The sequence below is a fragment of the Giraffa tippelskirchi genome, chromosome 13, assembly GCF_054371585.1.
Source record: "Giraffa tippelskirchi isolate mGirTip1 chromosome 13, T2T-mGirTip1v1.2.pri, whole genome shotgun sequence".
In the NCBI taxonomy this organism is placed as follows: domain Eukaryota; kingdom Metazoa; phylum Chordata; class Mammalia; order Artiodactyla; family Giraffidae; genus Giraffa; species Giraffa tippelskirchi.
This window is the reverse complement of record NC_137287.1, coordinates 122,445,585-122,466,991: the sequence shown is the minus strand read 5'-3', so window position 1 is coordinate 122,466,991 and position 21,407 is coordinate 122,445,585. Positions and strand designations below refer to the sequence as shown.

General features: G+C 47.3%; 1 protein-coding gene across 5 annotated transcripts in view; it reads left to right on the top strand.

The window, feature by feature from the left end:
* BCAS1 (brain enriched myelin associated protein 1) overlaps positions 1–21,407 on the top strand; it is a 143,339-nt gene that overhangs the window by 23,034 nt on the left and 98,898 nt on the right. Inside the window, exons 1-3 of one of the 5 annotated variants that reach the window (XM_081557298.1) lie at positions 12,608–14,210; positions 17,124–17,224; positions 19,885–20,038. In XM_081557298.1, the coding sequence (XP_081413424.1) occupies positions 17,222–17,224; positions 19,885–20,038 (157 nt within the window). In that variant the 5' untranslated portion in view covers positions 12,608–14,210; positions 17,124–17,221. Of the gene's footprint in view, positions 1–12,607; positions 14,211–16,597; positions 17,225–19,884; positions 20,039–21,407 lie in introns of those variants that run through there. The other 4 variants (XM_081557299.1, XR_014073212.1, XM_081557297.1 and 1 more) reach the window with 4 other exon arrangements.

Here is a 21,407-nt window from a genome sequence, read left to right as displayed (position 1 = left end):
AAGTCATAAACAAGCGTACTTAGGGTCTAAACCTCTGTATTGGACATTCTGCTACTTGTGGATAAAACTGTTTCCTACAGAAACATGAGTCATTCAGGCAAAAGGGAGAAATTAGTCATTAGAAAAATCTGAACAAACTTTAGAGTACCAGCTTTTTGACCTGACAGTGTTTTAATTTTTTCTGCCTTTGCTGAGTTTTTCAGACTAGATCTTCCAGAATCTTGGTCCCCAAAGCTCCTTCAGGTTTAAAGAGTCAGAATAATATGTTATTACCTAGAAATGCAAAGTCTTCAGGTCCCTTTGTGTCTCTGATAACACTCTTCACAAACTTTTAAGATAATTCCACAAGCATTTGTATTCCTGAGGATCCTGGGTGATGGGGGGTGGGGTGTCAGGATGCCTGAGACACAGTCCCAACCCTCACGGGGCTCACAGTCTAGTGGGACATGGAAAGAAAAAGTCTCAAATATAGCCTGGCGAGTGCAGAAGATTACAGCTGAGCCGAGAGACGGGCTACTCTTAATTCAGTTGCCTCGAGAATGTTGGTATAAAGCAGAAATGGTCAGAAGTGAAGGGCCTGCGACCCTTCAAGTTCCATTATCAAGTCCCATCCTTGATAATGTTAAGAGACGAATGAAGAAATTTTTCCAGGTGACTTTGAGGTTCAAAAGGGGGAGAGAAATAAGAAAAGTCTTTGGATGAAAGGAAAGGGCTGTTGGAGATTGCAGGAAATTATCAAGGCTTTAGCAAGTGACTTCAGAGCAGAAGCTTCTGCTCTTTAAAAAAAAACAAAAAATCCCTCAAGGCAAGAATATCTAAAGTCTGGCAGTTAGCTTCAATTGAGGACCAAGGGGAAATCTGAGATTGACAACCATAAATTACAAATAGATCCTTCCAGATTCTTGTTTTGCTCTTATCATTCACAAGGTTTTGCCTTATCGTTCACTTGTTCATGCCCTTATCATGAACAAGTTGCCTTGTTCACAACTAATTTGACAAGCAGTTTTTTTTAAGCTGTCTTTTGCAAAGGCTTTTTTTTTTTTTCTCCTGAAGGAATTTAACTAAATTTTTACTGAAGCAACAGCTCCCTTTATTTTGATCCTGACATGTGGGCTAAATTGCTTCAGTCATGTTCGGCCCTTTGCGACCTTACGGACCGTAGCCCGCCAGGCTCCTCTGTCCATGGGGCTCTCCAGGCAGGAACACTGGAGCGGGTTGCCGTGCCCAACTCCAGGGGATCTTCCGGAGCCAGGGCTGAACCCACATCCCTTTCATCTCCTGCACTGGCAGGTGGGTTCTCTACCACTAGCGCCACCTGGAAGGCCCTTGATCCTGCTAGTTTACTGAATTATTTATCATTTATGTCAGGGATCAGCAACAGGGATCAGCAACAGGGATCAGCAGCAGGTATGCGGACAAAGGTAATTGAGTCCTATAAATGCAACATCCAACAGGAAGAAGCACAGGAAGCCCCCGGACCATGAAGTAACCAATGCCATGAGCCCTTGGATGCGGAGGTCATCTGAGTGTTTTCCAGGCTCTGTGTGTGCAATAAAAGACCCATTTATTTACAGAGGCACTGGAGGAAAAGTTAATCCATTGGTGAATAACATGATCTATTTTGCTTTAGTCAATCATTCTGTTATCTGGGCTTTGAAATATACTACCCTGAAACAGATATGGTGGTTTGTGGACTGGAATGCAGCTTGATATTCTTGTTTTAAAAGACTTGCCCGACTTTAATTGGTACCTTCAGTCGCTAGCCCAATAGCTGATCTGTGATACCGTCGGTCTTTAGGACCAGCTTCTCCAGAAACATCTCATCCAGGCAACTCAGGAGCCTTACCTGTCCTGGAGTGCTTCTTCTGCTTCCACCCCTCCCCCTGCACGCTGCCTCCAAGGCCAGGCTGTGTGGGTGACGTCCGCAAACAGTGGGCGCCTCGGCTCCCTGCTGAGTTTGGCTGATGGGGATTCACTCATGTGTGCTCAGTCGTGACTGACTCTGTGATCCTGTGGACTGTAGCCCTCCAGGCTCCTCTGCCCTTGGGGTTTTCCAGGAAAGAATACTGGAGTGGATTGTCACTTCCTCCTCCAGGGGATCTTCCAGACCCAAGGATCGAACCCACGTCTCTGGTGTCTCCCACATTTGCAGGCGGATTCTTCACCGCTGAGCCACCTGGGAAGCCCTCAGTGGGATACCAGACAGGAAATTAGAGACAAGGGACAGATGAGGTGACCTCAGGCTGGCTTTGTCCCTCGAGAGAAAGTCACCATTCTTAAAGCCACCAGCTTTCTCCCGTGGTCTCTTTCTTTCTGGGTCCAGGGCTGCGACCCCTTGGGTTTCCAGGCTGAGACCCACCCACACCTTGGGGATGAATCTCTCGGAAGATAAAGTTCCCCCGAATCGTCCTCATTTGAGTGTGCCATGTGGTCCCTTCTGACCCTGAGTCATGCACCCCTGGAGGGCTCTCGGATTCTGGCCGTGGCCATAAGATTCCAAAGACCCAGGAGAAGACAAGGGTGAAGGGGAAGACCAGTTACTGACACACTTGCCCTTTGGAAGGAGCAGTTCCAGGACTGGCAAGTTGCTTTTCCCAACAGCCACTTGGTGGCAAGGGTGTGGGACTGTTTGAGAAACTCCAGACAACACATGCTCTACAACCAGCTGTTCATGGCTTTTAAACAAGGCAGTGTCCTTTTATGAGAGTTTGCACACTGTAACTTGGGAAAAAACAGGGTTCCCAGGAATTCGGCAGCAATAAATGATAACGTGAGAGGGCAGGGGAAACTACAGGTTCCGGTTTTCAAAAATTCTCTTCTCTCTCTTCTTTTGGAAACTTGGAGCAGCGTTTCCAGCGTGCTAAATCAAGAGAGTAGCACCAACGACAGTAAATTAACCATTGCAAACCTCCATTCAGTGCTTCCCAGGCTGGAGCTCCAAGCTCCCTGGCCTCTGGATCCCTTAATCTTCACCAACTGCCCCGAGAGTGGCTGCGACCATTCATACTTTACAGATGAGGCATTGGAGGGCGACAGAAGAGCAGTGAGACTCAGTCAGTCACAGGGCTGGCAACAGGCAAAGTAGATTCAAACCCAGGTCTGTCTGGTTCCAGCACTGCCTGGGGCTGGCCAAGGGCTGGTGGGGAGGCAGACATGGGCTCAAATGCTGTCTTTGCCACTGAGTGATTCAGTTGCCTCGAGCAAGTCACCGAGACTCAGGATCCACATTTATACAATAAGGCCAATATTATCTTCACCCCAGGACTGCTGTCTAGATGGACTCAGGTCCTTTCTGCCCCCTCAGAGACCCCTGTCACACAGTGGACACCCTAGAACCTGCAGGAGAAGGGCAGGGGGTTGGAATTGCAAGGTCGTCTCTTTGCAAATCTGCTTTTGTGAGTTTTCATTTGGCCAACTCACCTAGGGCTTAAGCTGGGGAATAATAACGCAGGTGGAGTCAGTGGTGAAGAATCTGCCTGCCAATGCAGGAGACACAAGTTCGATCCCTGGGTCAGGAAGATCCCCTGGAGGAGGAAATAACAACTACTCCAGTATTCTTGCCTGGAGAATCCCATGGACAGAGGAGTCTGGAGGGCTACAGTCCATGGGGTCACAAGAGTCGGATACGACTGAGCACGCACACGTGCATGTGAACATTTATTTTGGAGGTCTGTGCCAAGAATGCTGTGTGCACAATCTCATTTCAACCCCACCTACTCCTAAGAGGGAGGAACGATTATTATTCTCATTTGAGCAGTGAATTAACTGAGCACCAGAGATGCGAAGTAACTGCCCAGGGCCACACAGGAGGAGGTGGCAGAACTCACACTGGCACCCCACGCCTGCCTGACTCAGACACCTCTGCTCTAATCTCCTATCCTAAGCTGCATACCTTTCTTTATTGCATTTAACAAACATTTCTCTGCTTACTCTGTGCCAGGAACTGTTCTGAACACTTCAAATATTAACTTGTTTCATCCTCATAAAAACTGCATGAGGTAGGCGCTAGTATCGTCTCATTTTCACAGGTGGACAAAACCGAAGCCCAAAGCAGTTAAGTCACTTGCCCAAGATCACAGAGCCTTTCCAATTCCAAAGCCACTTTTTCTTAAGTTTGCAAATGAAACCAATGTCAGGCACTGTAGTATTTTGGAACTGACAAGTTTCAGTTGCCCATAGACTTAGCGATATGTACTCCTAGGTCATAAACTTGTGTTCTTTGCAAAGGGGTGAAGGAAACAGACACTGGTTTTCAAGCCTCAGCCTCACTATAGAACAGCTTGGTGTGGGTACGGGGCCGGGGGATCATGGCCTCAGAGGGGATGCTAAAACAGCAAGCCCTGTGCCAGCTTCACCTCCAAGATCAGAGCGAACTTCTAAGCCATTTGTCTGCAGGCAAAATAATTCTGCATTAAATGCTCCCAACAGGCAGCCCTGAGCCAGGAGAAATGAGCAGGGGAAACACCCATTCTCTTGTTGGACAGACATCCGGTGGGTACGCGGGGCTGAACACTAAAGGTGAATTGCTCTGAGTAATATTGTAGCATTTAATCCTGGTGCCAAAGGAACTGAGACAATATTGACCGTGATTCAGCCAACATCAGAATGCAAACACGAATGGAAACCTGAATCCTTAGCAGAGAGAGTCCAAGCAAGAATCTGAGTGTCCAGCGCAAGCAGCAGGGGCCGAAGGGTCCCCTTGAACTGAAATGCGGGGCCTTTCACGTGCCAACTCTGTGCCAGGAGCGACCTACCGCGCCCACAGGAGCCCGGGCCTTCTCCTGACCAGCGCTGCTTTGGGGTCCACCCTCATGTGCACGCTGCTTCCTGCGGGGGACCTTCTCCCCACTGAGGCTGAGCCAGGGTGTCTCCTCCTCAGTCTGCGTTCTCACTTCTGACTGCTGTGTGAACACTATTTTTACTTCATGCACACACATAATCTATGCGTTTCTCCCTGTTCGCCTGTGGCTCAGATAAAACCATACGTTTTGTATCTTTGTATCCTCTGGTAATCTTAGCACTTGGTACAAAGCCTGGCACATGACAAGTGCTTAATAACTGTTGAAAGGAAAGAAGGATGGATGAATGGATGGATATGGATGGATGGGTGGCTGGGTGGCTGAATGGATGAATGGTGGCCAGACAGGGGGGGGATAACTGGGCGACTGGATGGTGGGCATTTGGTTGGATGGGCAGGTGGGTAGGTAGGTGAATGGGGGATTGAGGAGGTGGTTGGGTGGATGGATGAGTGGACAGGTGTTTAGATGCTTCTAGGAGGCAGCTGATGAAGCAATGACAAAAGCATCCTTCTGAATTTCAAAGGGATCGTCTTCTCCAACTATAATTGATCCATAAAGTGTTAGCTGCTCAGTCGTGTCTGACTGTTTGCGACCCCATGGACGTTAGCTTGCCAGGCTCCTCTGTCCATGGAATTCTCCAAGACTACTGGACTGGGCAGCCATTCCCTTCTCCAGGGGATCTTCCTGATCCCGGGATCGAACCTTCGTCTCCTGCATTGCAGGCTGGTTCTTTGCCACTGAGCCACTGGGAGGGCACTGAATGCAGTGCAGCTGGTGGCTGATCTGCAGGGCTCGCAGTGCCAAGTTATCACAAGCAGCAGCAAATTGAAGTTTGAATTCCAACTCCGTCACTTCCAGTCGTGAGAAAACTTGGCTAAATTTAACTTCTCTAAGCCTCCCTTTTCTCATCTGTAAAACAGGCAGTAGCATTGATTGAAAAATAGCATGAAAGAATATCTCAAAGAATTGTGTCAGGATTTGAAAAAAATAGCACAGTATAGTAACTGTTCAGTCAGTAACAGGTTGACATAGTAGCTGTTAGGTGGAAGTAAACCAAGTGGCAATACAAATATTTTGAATTAAATTAATAAATGATTAATAGTACACTAGGATGGAGTTTCACAAATCATGGCACACCTACCAGTGGCGATGGACAAAAAAATTTCCCTTGTAAATAAAATGAGCTTTAAATAACATTAACTCACCAAGTAAGGAAGTGGGAAAGTTATTCTCCGTGCAACTTTATCTCAGGTGTGAATCACTGCTTCTAACTGTGTCGAGGAGGAAATCTTCATTTGGTGCTGGGATTTTCTTCATGAGCTGGTATGGATCTTCAGTAGGCAACAGCATCTAGCTATTGACAAAATGTAAAACCTTCATTTCATTTGTCTCACGTTTATTTTTGAATGTTACCTTCTCCAAAGGTCATTTATTTACATACCTAGTTTCCTTTCTGCCCGTGCTGGGTCCTCACTGCTGCGCGGGCTTGTCTGCAGTGGCGGTGGGTGGGGCCGCGCTCTGCTCGCGGGGAGCCGGCTTCTCACCGTGGCGGCTTCTCTCGTCGTGGGGCGCGGACTGTGGGGTTGCGGGCCTCAGTAGTTGCAGCTCGTGGGCTCGGTAGTTGTGGGTCCCGGACTGGAGAGCGCAGGCCCACCAGTTTTGGCGCACAGACTTAGTTGCTCCGCGGCGTGTGCGATCTTCCTGGACCAGGGATCGAACCCGTGTCTCCTTCATTGGCAGGCAGATTCTTTACCGCTGAGCCACCGGGAAGCCCTTAATGTTACCTTTTAATTGTGGGAAGTAATATTGGTTTTCCTTTTATGGTAGTCATATCTAATTTAAAAAATACTTTAAATACAATTGTGAATCAATTTTAAAGAAGTGTGTAAGAGTTTAGGTGGCAGGGGAGGCATGGCACAAACCAAAAGTAAGTAACTGGAGTTTGGAAACCCTCTCTAGGTGGAAGAAAGTATAAATGTGGCCACACGGACGATGTTAGATCTACCTGTGAAAACGCTGCTGTCTCTTTGGCTACAGTGTCTGTGTGACCTGTCAGAACAGTGTATGTTATAGGTCCTTAAAAATAGCTTTTCTCATTTTCTCAGCTCTGACTCTTTAGAGAGGCTAAGATAACCCAGATGTCTAAACACTGCATGGGGTGAATTGGGAAATATCCTTCTCCTGAGGGAAAGAAAAACACTCGCAAAGCTTGACCTAAAGCTTCTACCTAAACGCAAGAGAAAGATGGATGGACATCATTTGAGAGTCTTGTTGAGACTCCAAAACTCAAGTGTCTACAGGTTCAGAGATACCAGGGCATGTGATACACATATTGGTATAAACTCTTCATCTAAAAAGAGCTTGATGCCTAGGCATTCTTTTCAGTTTTTTTTTTTTAATGGTAGTTATGTATTGGATGAAAAAAAATCATTCTTGTTGCTTTAAACACACACACTTTGCACACTAAATATATGCAACTAAATATTTATATACATTTAATTTGTATTATGGGCTTTCCTGGTGGCTCAGTATAAAGAACCTGCTTGCCAATGCATGAGACAGATTTGATCCCTGGGGTGGGAAGATCTCCTGGAGAAGGAAATGGCAACCCACTCCAGTATTCTTGCCTGGGAAATCCCATAGACAGAGGAGCCTGGCGGGCTACAGTGAATGGGGTCCCAAAAGAGTTGGACGTGACTTAGTGGCCTTACAACAACAAATATGTATTATACATCACATGAAATGCATTGCATTAAAATGTAGTATATCAAGTCACATTAACATGTATCCTATGAAATGTATGTAATTTCATTTTCACGAGGATACGCACACATTTTCATGGAGACAGTGGAGTCTCCTACTCTTCTCTTTGGTACTCTTGATAGAAACTTGCCCAGAAGAAGCAGTTCCTATTTCTTTTAAATTTACCCTCAGAAAAATGGCAGCACGCGGGTGAGGACAAATGGAAAATGATGTGCGGACTCGGGCCGGGGGAAGAGAGAGGCTGGGTGAGCGGGGGGCAAGGTGGACTGGAACTTGAACAAGGAACACGGTTCTTTATTTATCTTTCCTTTTTATTGTTCAAATTATGAAAGTATGGTAACACATTTACAGGAGACTTGGAAAATACAGAACAACATTACATACAGTTCCACCATATATTACAATTATTTTTTAAGTAGATAAATTAAGATCCCTAGTTAGAATTTCAATATCAAACTCTCAAAAATTAATAGAACGAATATACAGAGTAGTAGAAGGATATAATAGAACTGAAAAGCACCATGAACCAATTCAGCATAATTAAGATTTATTCAATCTTCACACCACAGTAGGATACAAATTCTATTTACTTCCCCATAGACTATAAACTAGGAGACACTGGAACACACCCAGGGACATGAAACAAGGTGAAAAATCTCACGGTCTAAAGGTATTGAAATCATACAGGGTCTGTTCATTGTGAAATTATGTTAGAAATCAGTATCAAAAGATATTTGAAAATAACCCACATATTTTCAAGTGCAATGTGGCATTGACCAAGAGAGATCTTTGACTGAGCCACTGAAAGCCTCAATAAAGTTAGAAGACTTAAAAAACTCAGAGGGTGATTGCAGAGAAGAAAGCATTTAAATGAGATATTAATATCAAAGGTACTTTAAAAATCCCATGTATTTGGAAATTAAATGTACACTTTTAAATGATGGGTGTATCTAAGAAGCCATAACAAGGGAAATTTGAAAATGTTTGTAACAGAGTAAAAATGAAAAGAGAATTTACCAGAATTTGTTGCATGCTGCTAAAGTGCTCAGTGAAACTAAATACAATGTGGAATTTTGAATAAGGTGTGAAAACAAATAACGGCAACTAGCATAACATTTCGTGAAATTTGAACATGATCTATACTTTAGTTAGTAATACTAGAACATGGCTCTTTAAAAAGGCACAGCCAATATCCAGTCCATTCCAACAGGAATGAGAGGCTACTTTCAAGCCCTTTCCCAGTTTGAACTGTGAATTCTCATACGAGGTTCCCTGATTATTAAATTAATTCCTGCTTTTAAAAAACACTCTTCCCTTTATCCACTCCTCCGTCGATGGACATTCAGGTTGCTTCCGTGTCCTGGTTGGTGTAAATAGTGCTGCTATGAACACTGAGGTATGTGCATCCTTTCCAATTATGGCTTTCTCTGAATGTATGTCTACGGGTGGGATTTCTGGATCATATGGATAAAGATATGGCTTTCCAAGTGGCTCAATGGGTAAAGAATCTGTCTACAATGCAGGAAACACAATAGATGTGGGTTTGATCCCTAGATTGGGAAGATCCCATGAAGAAGGAAATAACAATCCACTCCAGTATTCTTGCCTGGGAAAATCCAATGGACAGAGGAGCCTGGAAGGCTACAGTTCATAGGGTTGAAAAGAGTCAGACATGACCGAAGTGACTGAGCGCGGATGCATGCACGCGTGATAATGATGTGACAGACACATATGATGGAGTATTACTCAGCCATAAGAGAGAACGAGATAATTCCATCTGCAGCAACATGGCTGGACCTAGAGATTGTCGTACTGAAGTCAGATAGAGAAAGACAAATATCATATGAAACTGCTTATATGTGGACTCTCAAATAAGTAAAAATGAGCTGATCTACAAAACAGAAATAGAGTTACAGTCATAGAAAGCAAACTTATGGTCACCACAGGTAAGACGAAGAGGGATAAACTGGGAGATTGGGGTTGACATATATACACTACTATAGATAAAACGGAGAACTAATAAGGACCTACTGTATAGCAGAGGGAACGCTACTCAATATTCTGAAATAGCCTATATGGGAAAGAATCTAAAAGAGTGGATATATGTACATGTGTAATCGATTCGCTTGCACTTTGCTGCATGCCTGAAACTAACGCAACATTGTAAATCAACTATACTCCAAAAAAAAATTTTTTTAAAAAAACACTCTTCTCTCTAACAACATCAGGGAGATGAATCACTAAGATCACAGCCCTCACATCACTTATTTCCACCTCTGCCTTGGTTGTGTAATGAAAACTGATCAGGAAGGAAGCCAAGTCCTAGAAAATAAAAGAAACTGGGTATTAAGAGTCAATTGTTTTGGCAGTTGACAAAGAATAAAGACACATTTCCAATAAACATGTAACAACATTTTCACCCTCATGTTCACTAGAGAGGAAAAAATTACACGGTGGAGTACTGATGGGAGGTCATCCTTTTTCACTAAGCAAATGTAAAATAACTTTTTACTGTGCATGTCCAAATTTAACCTGGACACAAAGAATCTGTCTCTCTTGCACACTGGTTCATTCATCCATTCATCTGTAGAATACAATCATGAGTGATGGAGAGCCAGTCCCTGGCTTCACAGAAGCCGGGTTAGTGGAGAGGAGTTTGACCATGTGTATCAGATGCCTTTAAAGCATGACTACCCTTTGATCCTACACTTCAACATCTGTGAAATGCTTCTCAGAGGAAAAACTAGGAAGTGGCTTTGGTAATGTTGCTGTAAGGATGTCCACCTCTGTCATGTTTATAGGAGTGGAAAATGTTGAACACTTAAATGTACAGCACGGCTGGTACTTTTCATCCGGGACACAGCCACACAAAGGAACTCCCAACACTCTTTTAAATGACATATTGGCAGGGTGTACAGTGATTAAAAAAACAAAACAAAACGATGGCTTAGCTTCAAAGCGGTATTTCAGAATCAGTAATATTTGTGATTGGAGATGGAAATGGCAACCCACTCCAATATCCTTGCCTGAAAAAACTCCATGGATGGAGGAGCCTGGAAGGTTACAGTCCATGGGATCGTGAAGAATCAGACACAGCTTAGTTACTGAACGATATTTGTGAATTGACATGGAGTGAGACAAACTCCAAAAGACAGTACTTCTCAGTGATAAGATTATAGATTATTATTTCTTTTGTGTTTCCTCTCTGTATATTTTATAATGAACATCTATTCCTTCTGTAATGAGGGGGAAAGGAAGCAGTTTTTGAAGCTTTGTTTTCTCTTTTAAACTGTTAAAAATTGTTGAGGAATCCCAGAGTGCTTTTATTGATGCATATTAGAGCTACAGAAATTTGCTATATTAGAAATTAAAACTAAGGCTTTTAAGAACGTTTATTTATAAATTCATTTTTTAAAAAAAAATGATAAACCCATGCCATGTTAACAAAATTAACATTTTATGAAAAATAACTCTGTTTCTAATAGCTTCCAACAAAACTATTTGGTTTGTTCCAAAACTGAAACAAAAGGCAAAAATAATGGTATGTTTTTTCATGTTTGCCAATCTTTTAAATTTCTGCCTTCATAGGAGACGGCTGGATTCTCAAATATGCTCTGCATCCAATGTGTTTCCATATGTTGCTTTGGTTAAAATATAGGAAGAAAATTCAGCCCCACACATTTCATAGTTGGAAATGGAAAACGTATTTTAACACCGTCTTCAGATAGTCAGAGGTAGTGTGCTATGAAGTTACAACAAAACTTGACAAGGGGTAGTTTCTTAAGGTTAGTTGTAGTGTGAGATCTAAAACCATATAATGAACTTTTTCTTCTCTCTATACCTGTGGGAGGATGAGTAAGAAAAAGGCATATAGCATCTGAGTGACAATATGAAGACTGTGTAACCTCATGGACCACCTAAAAGGCTTGGAGACAGCCACAGATGCCTGGACCACGCCTTTGAGGACCGCGGTCCTAAAGGATCCAAAGGAAAGTGCGTAGCTCTGGGCGTCAGCCTAGGAGAGTCGGAGTGATAGCTCCACTTTTTCGTCTGTTTACATTTGTTTGAATAACCTTTTGAATTATTTATTTCACTTTCTCCAGGTGTATTTCAATTTAAAAAAATCAACTTTCCTAAGGTCATTAGCATAGATCAGTTCCTTGGGAGGGGAGGCAGACTCTGAGATGGAGATTTGCCTGTGGGGACTTTACTGGGCTGCACACTCATCAGCCATTCGTAGGGCGGTGGGGGCATGAAGCGGGCGAGGCTGGGCAGGAGGAGGAGGGTGCTCCTATCAATCCGACAGGGAGCTGAGTCCACCTTTCAGGGCTGCCCCGCTGGGGCCAGGGGACCCGGTCTGTGTATCTACACCCGTCATGTGATGAGGACTGCCCAAGGAACATGCTGATCCGTGGTGGGCGAGTTCCAGAGAGAGAGAGAGAAAGAGCCATCACAGCCAACCCCCAGAAGCTGGGATGAAGCACTCAGTCCTGGAGGGGTGGTCTGAGCGGGCACTGCAGCACCCCCTAGATCAGTGTCAGAGCTGGGGTTGAACCCCGTCCCTCCAGTTGACTCTGGAGCCTCTGTAAAGAGACTCGGAACACTTCCTTCCTGAGATGCAGACTCTGTCCACCCATCCCTGTGGATGGTGCCCGTCGCAGCTCACCCCTAAGTTCATGGCGCAAGATGAAGGGCGGGCTGTGTCCCCCAGCCTGTCCAGCGGGGCCAGCTGGCTCCCTGCTCCTGTCGCAGGGGGACTCGCCCCGCTCCCAGATCACAGCCACGAGAAGCAGGGCCTGCCTGCCGCTCGCTCTGGGCTCTCGCGGGCTGGGTTCTGCAGGTTCATCCCCATGGTGATGGGGGTAAGCTAACAGACCAGCAAGGGGAAGGAAACTTAGAAATCATGCCTCGAAAGACTCACCTGCGTCCAAAGTGCTCATGTTGATACAGTGAAATCATCGGCGCAGAAATATCCATGTGTGTGTGCGCGCGTGCGTGTGTGTGCGCGCGCGTGCGCGTGTATATGCGCGTGCGCGCGCATGCTCAGTCATATCTGACTGTTTCGTGAGCCCGCGGACTGCAGCCCTCCAGGCTCCTCCGCCCATGGGCTTCTCCAGGCAAGAATACTGGGGGGGAGTTGCCCTTTCCTTCTCCAGGGGATCTTCCCGACCCAGGGATCAAGCCCGCGTCTCCTGCATCGGCAGGCGGATTCTTTACCACAGTGGCACCTGGGAAGCCCAGAAATATCCATGTCGGTCTCCGTAAGGCTTCAGGTGGTGTCCCCAGCTACGGGCCGCAAATGCCTCTGACACGCACGTGGCCGTGAGGAATACCGTGACTGCCTCTGCCTGTGTTTTCTCCATTCTGGGAGCCCCCACAGAAAGAAATCTCGAGTGGGCCTCTGAGTCATAGCTCATGTTCGCTGTCACGCAGACAGAGCTGAGGTGGTGTTCTGACACTCCTGCTCAGGAAACCCCATCCACCTTCCTGAAGGGGGGAAAAGAAAACAAAGGAAACCCCGGCCTGCCCTGGAGTCTCTATTTTCTGCCTCTTATTTCATTCACTGTGAGCAAGAAAACCCCGTGAGAATTCACACGAGGAGGAAAAATTATTAGCACCTCATAATACCATATTTCCAGCTCAATTTGCAGAAGTATTTACAGATGCTTCTAATGTAAAGCAGCTTTCTGACGGAAATCTCTTACGCAGAGTACGTTGACAACAGTGCAATATCCAGATGGCTTTAGCCCATGTTCGCAGTAATGAAGTCTCGGAACCAGCGAGAAAGATGGGAGAAAGTCAAATCCTATCTTTTTGCCATCCCCAAGAGCAGGGGTTAACCGGGAAGCCATTAATTCCGACGATGAGAAGAAAGAACCGGATGACCAAAGCTGTGGGATCTGGCGTGATGTGAGGTGCCCAGGGCAGTCCATGTGGATCTGTGCACCTTCTCAGCTGCCTCCCCGCAGCTGGCGGTTCCTCCTGTGGCCTGTGTGTCCTCGTAGATTCTGAACAAGTGTCTGGAAACCACTGCGGAGCTGGTGTTGGAGACTGTGGGGCCCCCTTACCCCGTCTACGCTCAAAATCGAGTCCCCAGATCCAGACTAGAATCCATGAGGTCATGATTTCCCCTCTCATCAGCGCTGTCATGTAGAAGCTAACAGCATCCCTTTCTCAGTCCTGTCCAACTCTTTGCGACCCCATGGACTGTAGCCTGCCAGGCTCCTCTGTCCATGGGATTTCCCAAGCAAGAATGTTGGAGTGGGGTGCCATTTCTTCCTCCAGGGATCTTCCCGACCTCTAGACCAAGACCCATACTTTGTGCCAGGCACTGGGACGAAGCGTTTTCTGTGAATGATCTCATTTGACTCCCACAACAGATCTATGTATGCCATGGGTGCTGCCAATACCCCCCTTTCACAGATGGCAAAACTGAAGCACAGAAAGGGCAAGCCACCTCCTCAAGGTCACACAGCTAATCAGCTACTAACGCCAGGATTCGTTTTTAGACTGCATGGCTCTAGAGCCTGGGTTTCTAGGCAAGACTGCGCCCTGGGTTTAGCCTTTTACTATCTCCGGAATCAGTCCATGGTTTAATTTGGAGCAAGACGTGTGTCTTCTCTGAAGCTTTGTTTCCTCTTTACCCAGGTGGGTACTTCTTCTGTCATGGGATTTTACTAAGGAGCATATCAGGTAACGTGGGCTTCCCAGGTGGTACTAGTGGTAAAGAACCTGCCTGCCAGTGCAGGAGACATTAAGAGACCTGGGTTCGATCCTTGGGTTGGGAAGATCCCCTGGAGGAGGACATGGCAACCCACTCCAGTATTCTTGCCTGGAGAATCCCATGGACAGAGGAGCCTGGCTGGCTACAGTCCAAAGGGTCGCAAAAAGTCGGACTCGACTGAAGCAACTTAGCACATGTGCACATATATCAGGTAACGTATAAGAAACTGACCTGAAAAATGCCAAGTGAGGAGTGGACACAAAAAGGCAGGGTGTATATTAGATTTACTGTCTCAGCCAAAGCAGGATGGGTGTGCATGGCTACACTGTGATGTCTGGGTCAGTCCCCTCTACGGGGCAGTGATCAAAAGCAGGACTGAAATTGACTCAGGGTGAGTCGTGAGAGGCCTGCGTGTAAAAAGGAGAAGTGTCTGCAACTCTGGCCAGGGGAGGCCTGGAAAAGGTGTCAAAGAGACTGCAGATTTCCAGTGAATCTTCAACCCAGGGACCAGCCCCTGTGCACATTCCAGGGAAGCAGTCTGATAACAGGAGCTGACAGCTTCATGAGATTGTCAATATTTGAGGAGGGGTGGAGAGCCTAAAGAAGGAAGATTAGGAGGAGAAACCAGGTCATGGCATGTGGCGGTGAGCACCAGCGGAAGCATGCGTGACCGGCAGCAGCTCCCGGTCAGAAGTAAACTCTTCCCCCCGGAAGTCTGCGGACCCACCGCTGCCTCCAGCCGGGGCCCTGAGCTCAGCCTGATGCTCTGCAGTCACCATCTGGAGCTCACTAACGGTTTTATCGTTGAACTTGTGTTCCGGACGCAAAATTGGATGGGACAACCTGTAGGCAAAGTCAAAGCGGAGCAGTGACAACATCGAGTTCTGGGGAGGGTGTGGAGCAACAGGGGCGCTCACAGATCGCCGCGGGGATGGAGGATGTTATGACCACTTTGGAAGACGGTTTGGCAGTTTCTTATAAAATTAAACATGCTCATACCATGTGATCCAACAATCATACTCCTTGGCATTTACCCAAAGGAATGGAAAACTTATGTTCACACAAATACCCGCACGTGGATGTTTATACAGCTTTATCCATAATGGCCAAAACTTGAATGTCACTAAGATGTCCTTCAGAAGGTGAATGGATAAATAGACTGGTGTATCCAGACAATGGAATATTATCCAGAGCTAAAAAGAAGTAAGCTAGCAAGCCATGAAAAGACATGGAGGAAACTTACATGCATATTTCAAAGTGAAGGAAGCCCATCTGAAAAAGGCTGCAAACTGTATGATCCAACTATGTGACGACCTGGGAAAAGGAAAACTATGGAGACATTAAAAGGATAAACAGTTTCCCAAGGGGAAGGAAGGATGAATAGGCAGAACACAGAAGATCTTTAGGACCGTGACATTATCCTATATGATAGTTCAATGGCAGACATATGTCACTGTACATTTGCTCAAACCTGTAGTATAACATCAAGAGTGAACTGTAACATAGAGAAACGGCCTGTGGACATAGCAAGGGAAGGAGAGGGTGGGAGGAATTGGGAGAGTAGCCTTGACATGTACATCACCGCATGTAAAATAGACGGCTAGGGGAAGCTGCTCTATAAGGCCAGGAGCCCAGCCCAGTGCTCTGTGATGACTTAGAGGGTGGGATGGGGTGGGATGGGGTGAGATGGGGTGGGATGGGGTGAGATGGGGTGGGATGGGGTGGGATGGGGTGGGATGGGGTGGGATGGGGTGGGATGGGGTGGGATGGGGTGGGCGGGAGGGAGGCTCTCGAAGGAGGGGAGAGGAGGAATATAGATAGATAGAGATATAGATAGACATATAGACAGATAGATAGTTATGACTGGTTCATGCTGTTGTACAGAGGAAACCAGACAACGCTGTAAGCAATTGTCCTCTAGTTTAAAAAAAAATTAGTTAATTTAAAAAAATTCTAAAAGGGAACACAGAAGATCTTTAGGACAGTGACCTTATCCTGTATGATACTATCATTATCCTGTATGATACTTCAGTCTATCAAAACTATGGATTTTGAGTAATTATGATGTGGCAATGTAGGTTCATCAATTGTAAAAAATGTATCATTCTGGTGTGGGCTGCTGATAGTGGGGTAGATTGTACATGTGTGGAAGCAGGTGGTATACAGGGAATCCCCATACCTTCCTCTCAGTTTTGCTGTGAAGCTAAAAAACAAGTGTGTTTTTAAAAATCTGATGGGAAAGGGGCAGGTGTGCGAACACAGGAAGGACACGCCACACACACGTCCATTGTTTGTTGCTGCCCCTTCACAGGTCTCCATGGTACCCACAGGCAGGAAATCCCCGTGGACCCTGATGGATGGGTGTCTGCTGCTGCTGCTGCTAAGTCGCTTCAGTCGTGTCCGACTCTGTGTGACCCCACAGATGGCAGCCCACCAGGCTCCCCCCGTCCCTGGGATTCTCCAGGCAAGAACACTGGAGTGGGTTGCCATTTCCTTCTCCAGTGCATGAAAGGGAAAAGTGAAAGTGAAGTCGCTCAGTCGTGTCCGACTCCTAGCGACCCCGTGGACTGTAGCCTACCAGGCTCCTCCGTCCATGGGATTTTCCAGGCAAGAGTACTGGAGTGGGGTGCCATTGTCTAGCAGGCCTCAAGGTGAGTAGAAGTGAACTGTGTCACAGCTACAGCCGAGTTTGCAGGGGCACGGGCAGCCCTGAGCAGCCACGGTTCCCATTCATCATCAGACGCGGTCTCAAAGGCGGAAAGAAGGCCACGCATCCTAAGAGCACAAACAGCAGAAGAACCCACGGTGCGCCTTCTCCCTCACGCCCCTCCCTGCAGGGCTGACCGAGAAGAGGAAAGGGGAAGCACCAGTAGCTTCTTCTCCTTTCAACCTGCCCTCACTCCTCAGTCAACTGAAAGCAGACAGTGTGGGTGCAATGGTGAGTGTCTCCAAGCAACATCTACAATTGAGTCAGCTTGTGTGGCATTCACTCTGTTTTAGTAAAAAAGGAATATGAGTTTTGTGAATTGGAGTATTCTGAGGAGTTCATTGCATGGTAGAAAATTCAGTGGTAAAACTGATGCTAATAACTGAAAATTTTAATTTTTCTTTACTTGGAATGGCTTAGAATAGTACGTAAACTATATAACACAGAGTGAGAGGCTGTGGGAGGAAGGAAAACACTTTCTGTTTTAGAACCTCGGCGTGCGTGCTCACGTGCGCTCAGCCATGTCCAACTCTGCGACTCCATGGACTGCAGCCTGCCAGGCTCCTCCGTCCATGGGATTCCCAGGCAAGAAGACTGGAGTGGGTTGACATTTCCTCCTCCAGGGGATCTTCCCAACCCAGGGATGAAACCCTAGTCTCTTGTGTCTCCTGCATTGGCAGGCAGATCCTTTACCACTGCACTACCTGGGAAGCCCTATAGGACCTCTCCCAGCACTATTTCCTGCTTTTAGAACAAGGGTCTCTGGATTTTCCTCTTGCACGAGGTCCTGCCCATCACTGAGCCAGCCCTGCCTACGGGACCACTCCTCAGTAACACTCGGGGAGGGTCTGTGATAGACCAGACTAGCTCCCCGCCTAGATGATGTTTCTTCATGGTAAAAGGCCATCCACAGGGCACTGCCTGTCACACATAATGACGGGGGAGCCGCTCCATTCAGAGAGGGCTTGCTGAGCCCCTCCTCTATGGCAGGGAGCGGCCATCATGCTCTGCAGGGTGCTGGGCATCAGAGACACAAAACCCAGCACACAATAAACAGAAAAGCACCCGCAGCCGAGAGGGGCGACAGAGACTGAGGGCTAGGGAGAGCGAACTGCTGGCTCCCACTCAGCAGCTGGTCAGGAGTGGGGTGAGCCTGGGGTCCGCTGTGAGCCTGGGGTCCGCTGTGAGCCTGGGGTCCTCTGTCGGCCTGGGGTCCGCTGTGGGCCTGGGGTCCTCTGTGAGCCTGGGGTCAGCTGTGGGCCTGGGGTCCTCTGTCGGCCTGGGGTCCACTGTGGGCCTGGGGTCCGCTGTGAGCCTGGGGTCCTCTGTGAGCCTGAGGTCCCAGGGCCCAGGCCTCCACCTGCAGGCCGCCTGGCTGTGTGCTGTGTCTGTGTAGGCATGGTGTGCACGCCTGACAGCTGCTTACAGTTGGGCTTATTACATTCCAGATTTAAAGGTACAGTGCGGAGCTGGAATCCAGTGTATAGACCTAATTATGGTGCATCCAGTTGAATTCAGTATTTATTTCAACAGTATTTCTGTTCCTTAAATGGGGCTTTCTGAAAGGGGCCTTCTCTCGCTCTCCCTGTCCCCCCCTCTTAGCCTCAGCCTTTGTTTCATGATGAGCATCCCACCCTGTGACTGTTTATCTGCAGGACTCTGTGTTTAATTATAATGGGCCTGGGCAGGGTGGGGGCAGGGCCTCTAAGCGTAGGCCTGTGTGTATCTGGCACTTTACAAGTGTTCATGATGGTTGCTGGGATGCATATGTTAATGAGTAAAGCCACAATAATTACTAGTTTTATTTCTCTGGAATGTTTTCTCAAGAACACTGAATAACATAACTCGTCATGTTTCCCTTTTTGCACCGGCTGTTAGGAAGCTCAAAGCCATATCTGAGCAAGTTTATAAACCCACACATGCACTTACCAGCGGTCTTACTCTCATTCAATGTACCCTCACTCATTTTTCTGTCTTCTTTTGTTTAGTTCAGTCGCTCAGTCATGTCTGACTCTTTGAGACCCCATGGACTGCAGCACACCAGGCTTCCCTGTCCATTACCAGCTCCTGGAACTTGCTCAAACTCATGTCCATTGAGTTGGTGATGCCTTCTTTTGTTTTCTTTTTGGATTTTTGGTGTATTCACAGAGCTGCACAACTATCAGCATAGCCACCGTGCTTTTTGTCTTTGTTTTGGCCGTGTGGCCTATGGGATCTTAGTTCCTGGACCAGGGATCGAACCTGTGCCCCCTTCTTTGGAAGTGTGGAGTCTTAACCACTGGACCGCCAAGGAAGCCCCTTGTTATCTTTCTGTTTATACTCTCCTATTGTATTGCATGTTCTTTCTAAGATGCTGTAGTAAATATCCTTGCTGGAATTGAATACATTAAATAGCCTGTCTTGAATTTCTAGCTTGCAGAAAAGAAGAATGCCCTTTCCAGTGCCAAGTTCTGTCTCCAGAGCAGGAAACCAGTCTTAGGTTACCTGCTTTCCAGTACCCGCAGGCCTTAGGGCGGGATGTTTACGTGACTGGAGGCTGTGGGGGGGTGAGATGGTGTTTCCTCCCCCTTCAGTGGTGTTCCAGAAAGAATGAAGGTGAAAGGCAGACAGAACTGCAAAACCTCACAAAACGTGTTTTTCCAGCTTGACCCATGTCCCGTGGTCACGGGGGAAGGGAGCTAGCTGCCCAGGTCAGCCTGAGTGGACGCGGCTGGTGAGGACAGGATGCTCGTGGTGCCAGGGAAGCGTCAGCACAGGAGAAATCGGGGGCTCGGGTTCTCCTGGAGCGGCGAGGACAGCCCCCAATCCAGGAAGAGAACCTGCTTCTACAGGGCGGTCCGGGAGGGGCGAGCTCCACCCAGACTTGTGTTTGCCCTGCTCTGTGTATTCAGCCAGCAGGCTCCGGACGAGGAAGCAAAGGGCAAGGAGCCGGGCTCAGTCGACAGCCTGGCACTGGGCAGCACCAGCTGGACACACGGCACTCCACGCAGAAGCAGCTCCAGGAGACACCCGAGGACAGAAGACACTCCCAGCGGGGCCTTGCAGGTAACTGCTTCCAGATCTTTTCAGCGTGGCCGGAGGGTTTGTTATCTGTGGCGGGCAGTGAACTGTAGAAGCCAGAGGTCAGAGAGGGTTGAGCTTGACCCTGGCTCTGCCAGTGAGTCACTGTGTGGCGTTGGGTCTGTGAGGGCCTCAGTTTCACCATCTGTGAAATGGACCCAAAGATAGTCCTATAGAAGGATACAAGGACTCCATGATAATGTGGGCAGTGTTGAGTTCAAAACAGCAGAAATGACTCCTATTTGCATGGACCCGTTGCGTGTCATTTCAAGTGTAAACCTTGGGGGGGAATGTCAGCAGATGGAAGGGTATGCTGTGTGCTTGGGGGACCACCATCAGAACAAGAATCCCCCAACGCAGAGCCAACTTTGAGTCTGTGTCTAGGGACAGTGTCTAAGGAGGTGAAGGAGACAGGGAGAAGGACTCCCCCAGGGACTTTTGTGAATCTGGCTCTTGACATAAATTCTTATTTAACATTCAACACTGTCCCTGGAGGCACCTGCAGGATTCAGATGCCAGCAGCAGCCTCCAGAAATCTGCATGGCCCTCAGAAACTCTGTTTACTGCCGAACAGCCATGGTGATGAGAGAGCCGGTGGTCTGGAGCCCTACTGCCTGCCCGACCCAGTCTCAGCCCCACCACCGACCGTCTGGGTGCCCTGGGGTGGTGACTTCACTCTCTGAGCTTTAGTGTCTTCTTCTGTCAAATAGGCAAGTTAATAGTCTCGAGATCAAAGTGACATCCACGAGAGCTGAGGGACCAAGGCAGGGAATACCTACCGACGGGCTAATGAATATTAGCTGTTATTTTTGTTGTTATCATCATCTCCATGTGACATTAGGAAATGAGGTTGGGGAAGCGTGGGGAGGGACTCCTGGATCCACGGAAGGGAAGTTGTGAAACTGGGCTCCTCTCAGAGCCGACCTCAGTGAGATGAGTGAGGTTCTGTCCTCTCCCTGGGGGCAGAATTTAAGAGACGCCAAAAAAACTCCGTCTTTGAGATAAATTATATTTTAAAGCAATGTTTTTAAAATTTTAAATGAATGAGAAAACATCCACAATGAACCAAGTAACCACACATTTTGTGAAGAATAGTCCCAGCATTAATTCTGATTTTTTAAGATAATATATTATTTAAGATGTATATATATTATTTATCTTGACGGCTGAGTTTTCTGGCATGCCCTTAAATTTTGCACCAGGAGGCGTCTGACCCCACTCTCGTCATGCCCTGCTGGAGCTGAGCTGCCTTAGAGGCCTAGAGTGTATAGATCCTGTTGTGTGTGTGTGTGTGTGTGCGTGCTCAGTCATGTCCGACTCTTTGCAACCCCATGGGCTGTAGCCTCCAAGCTCC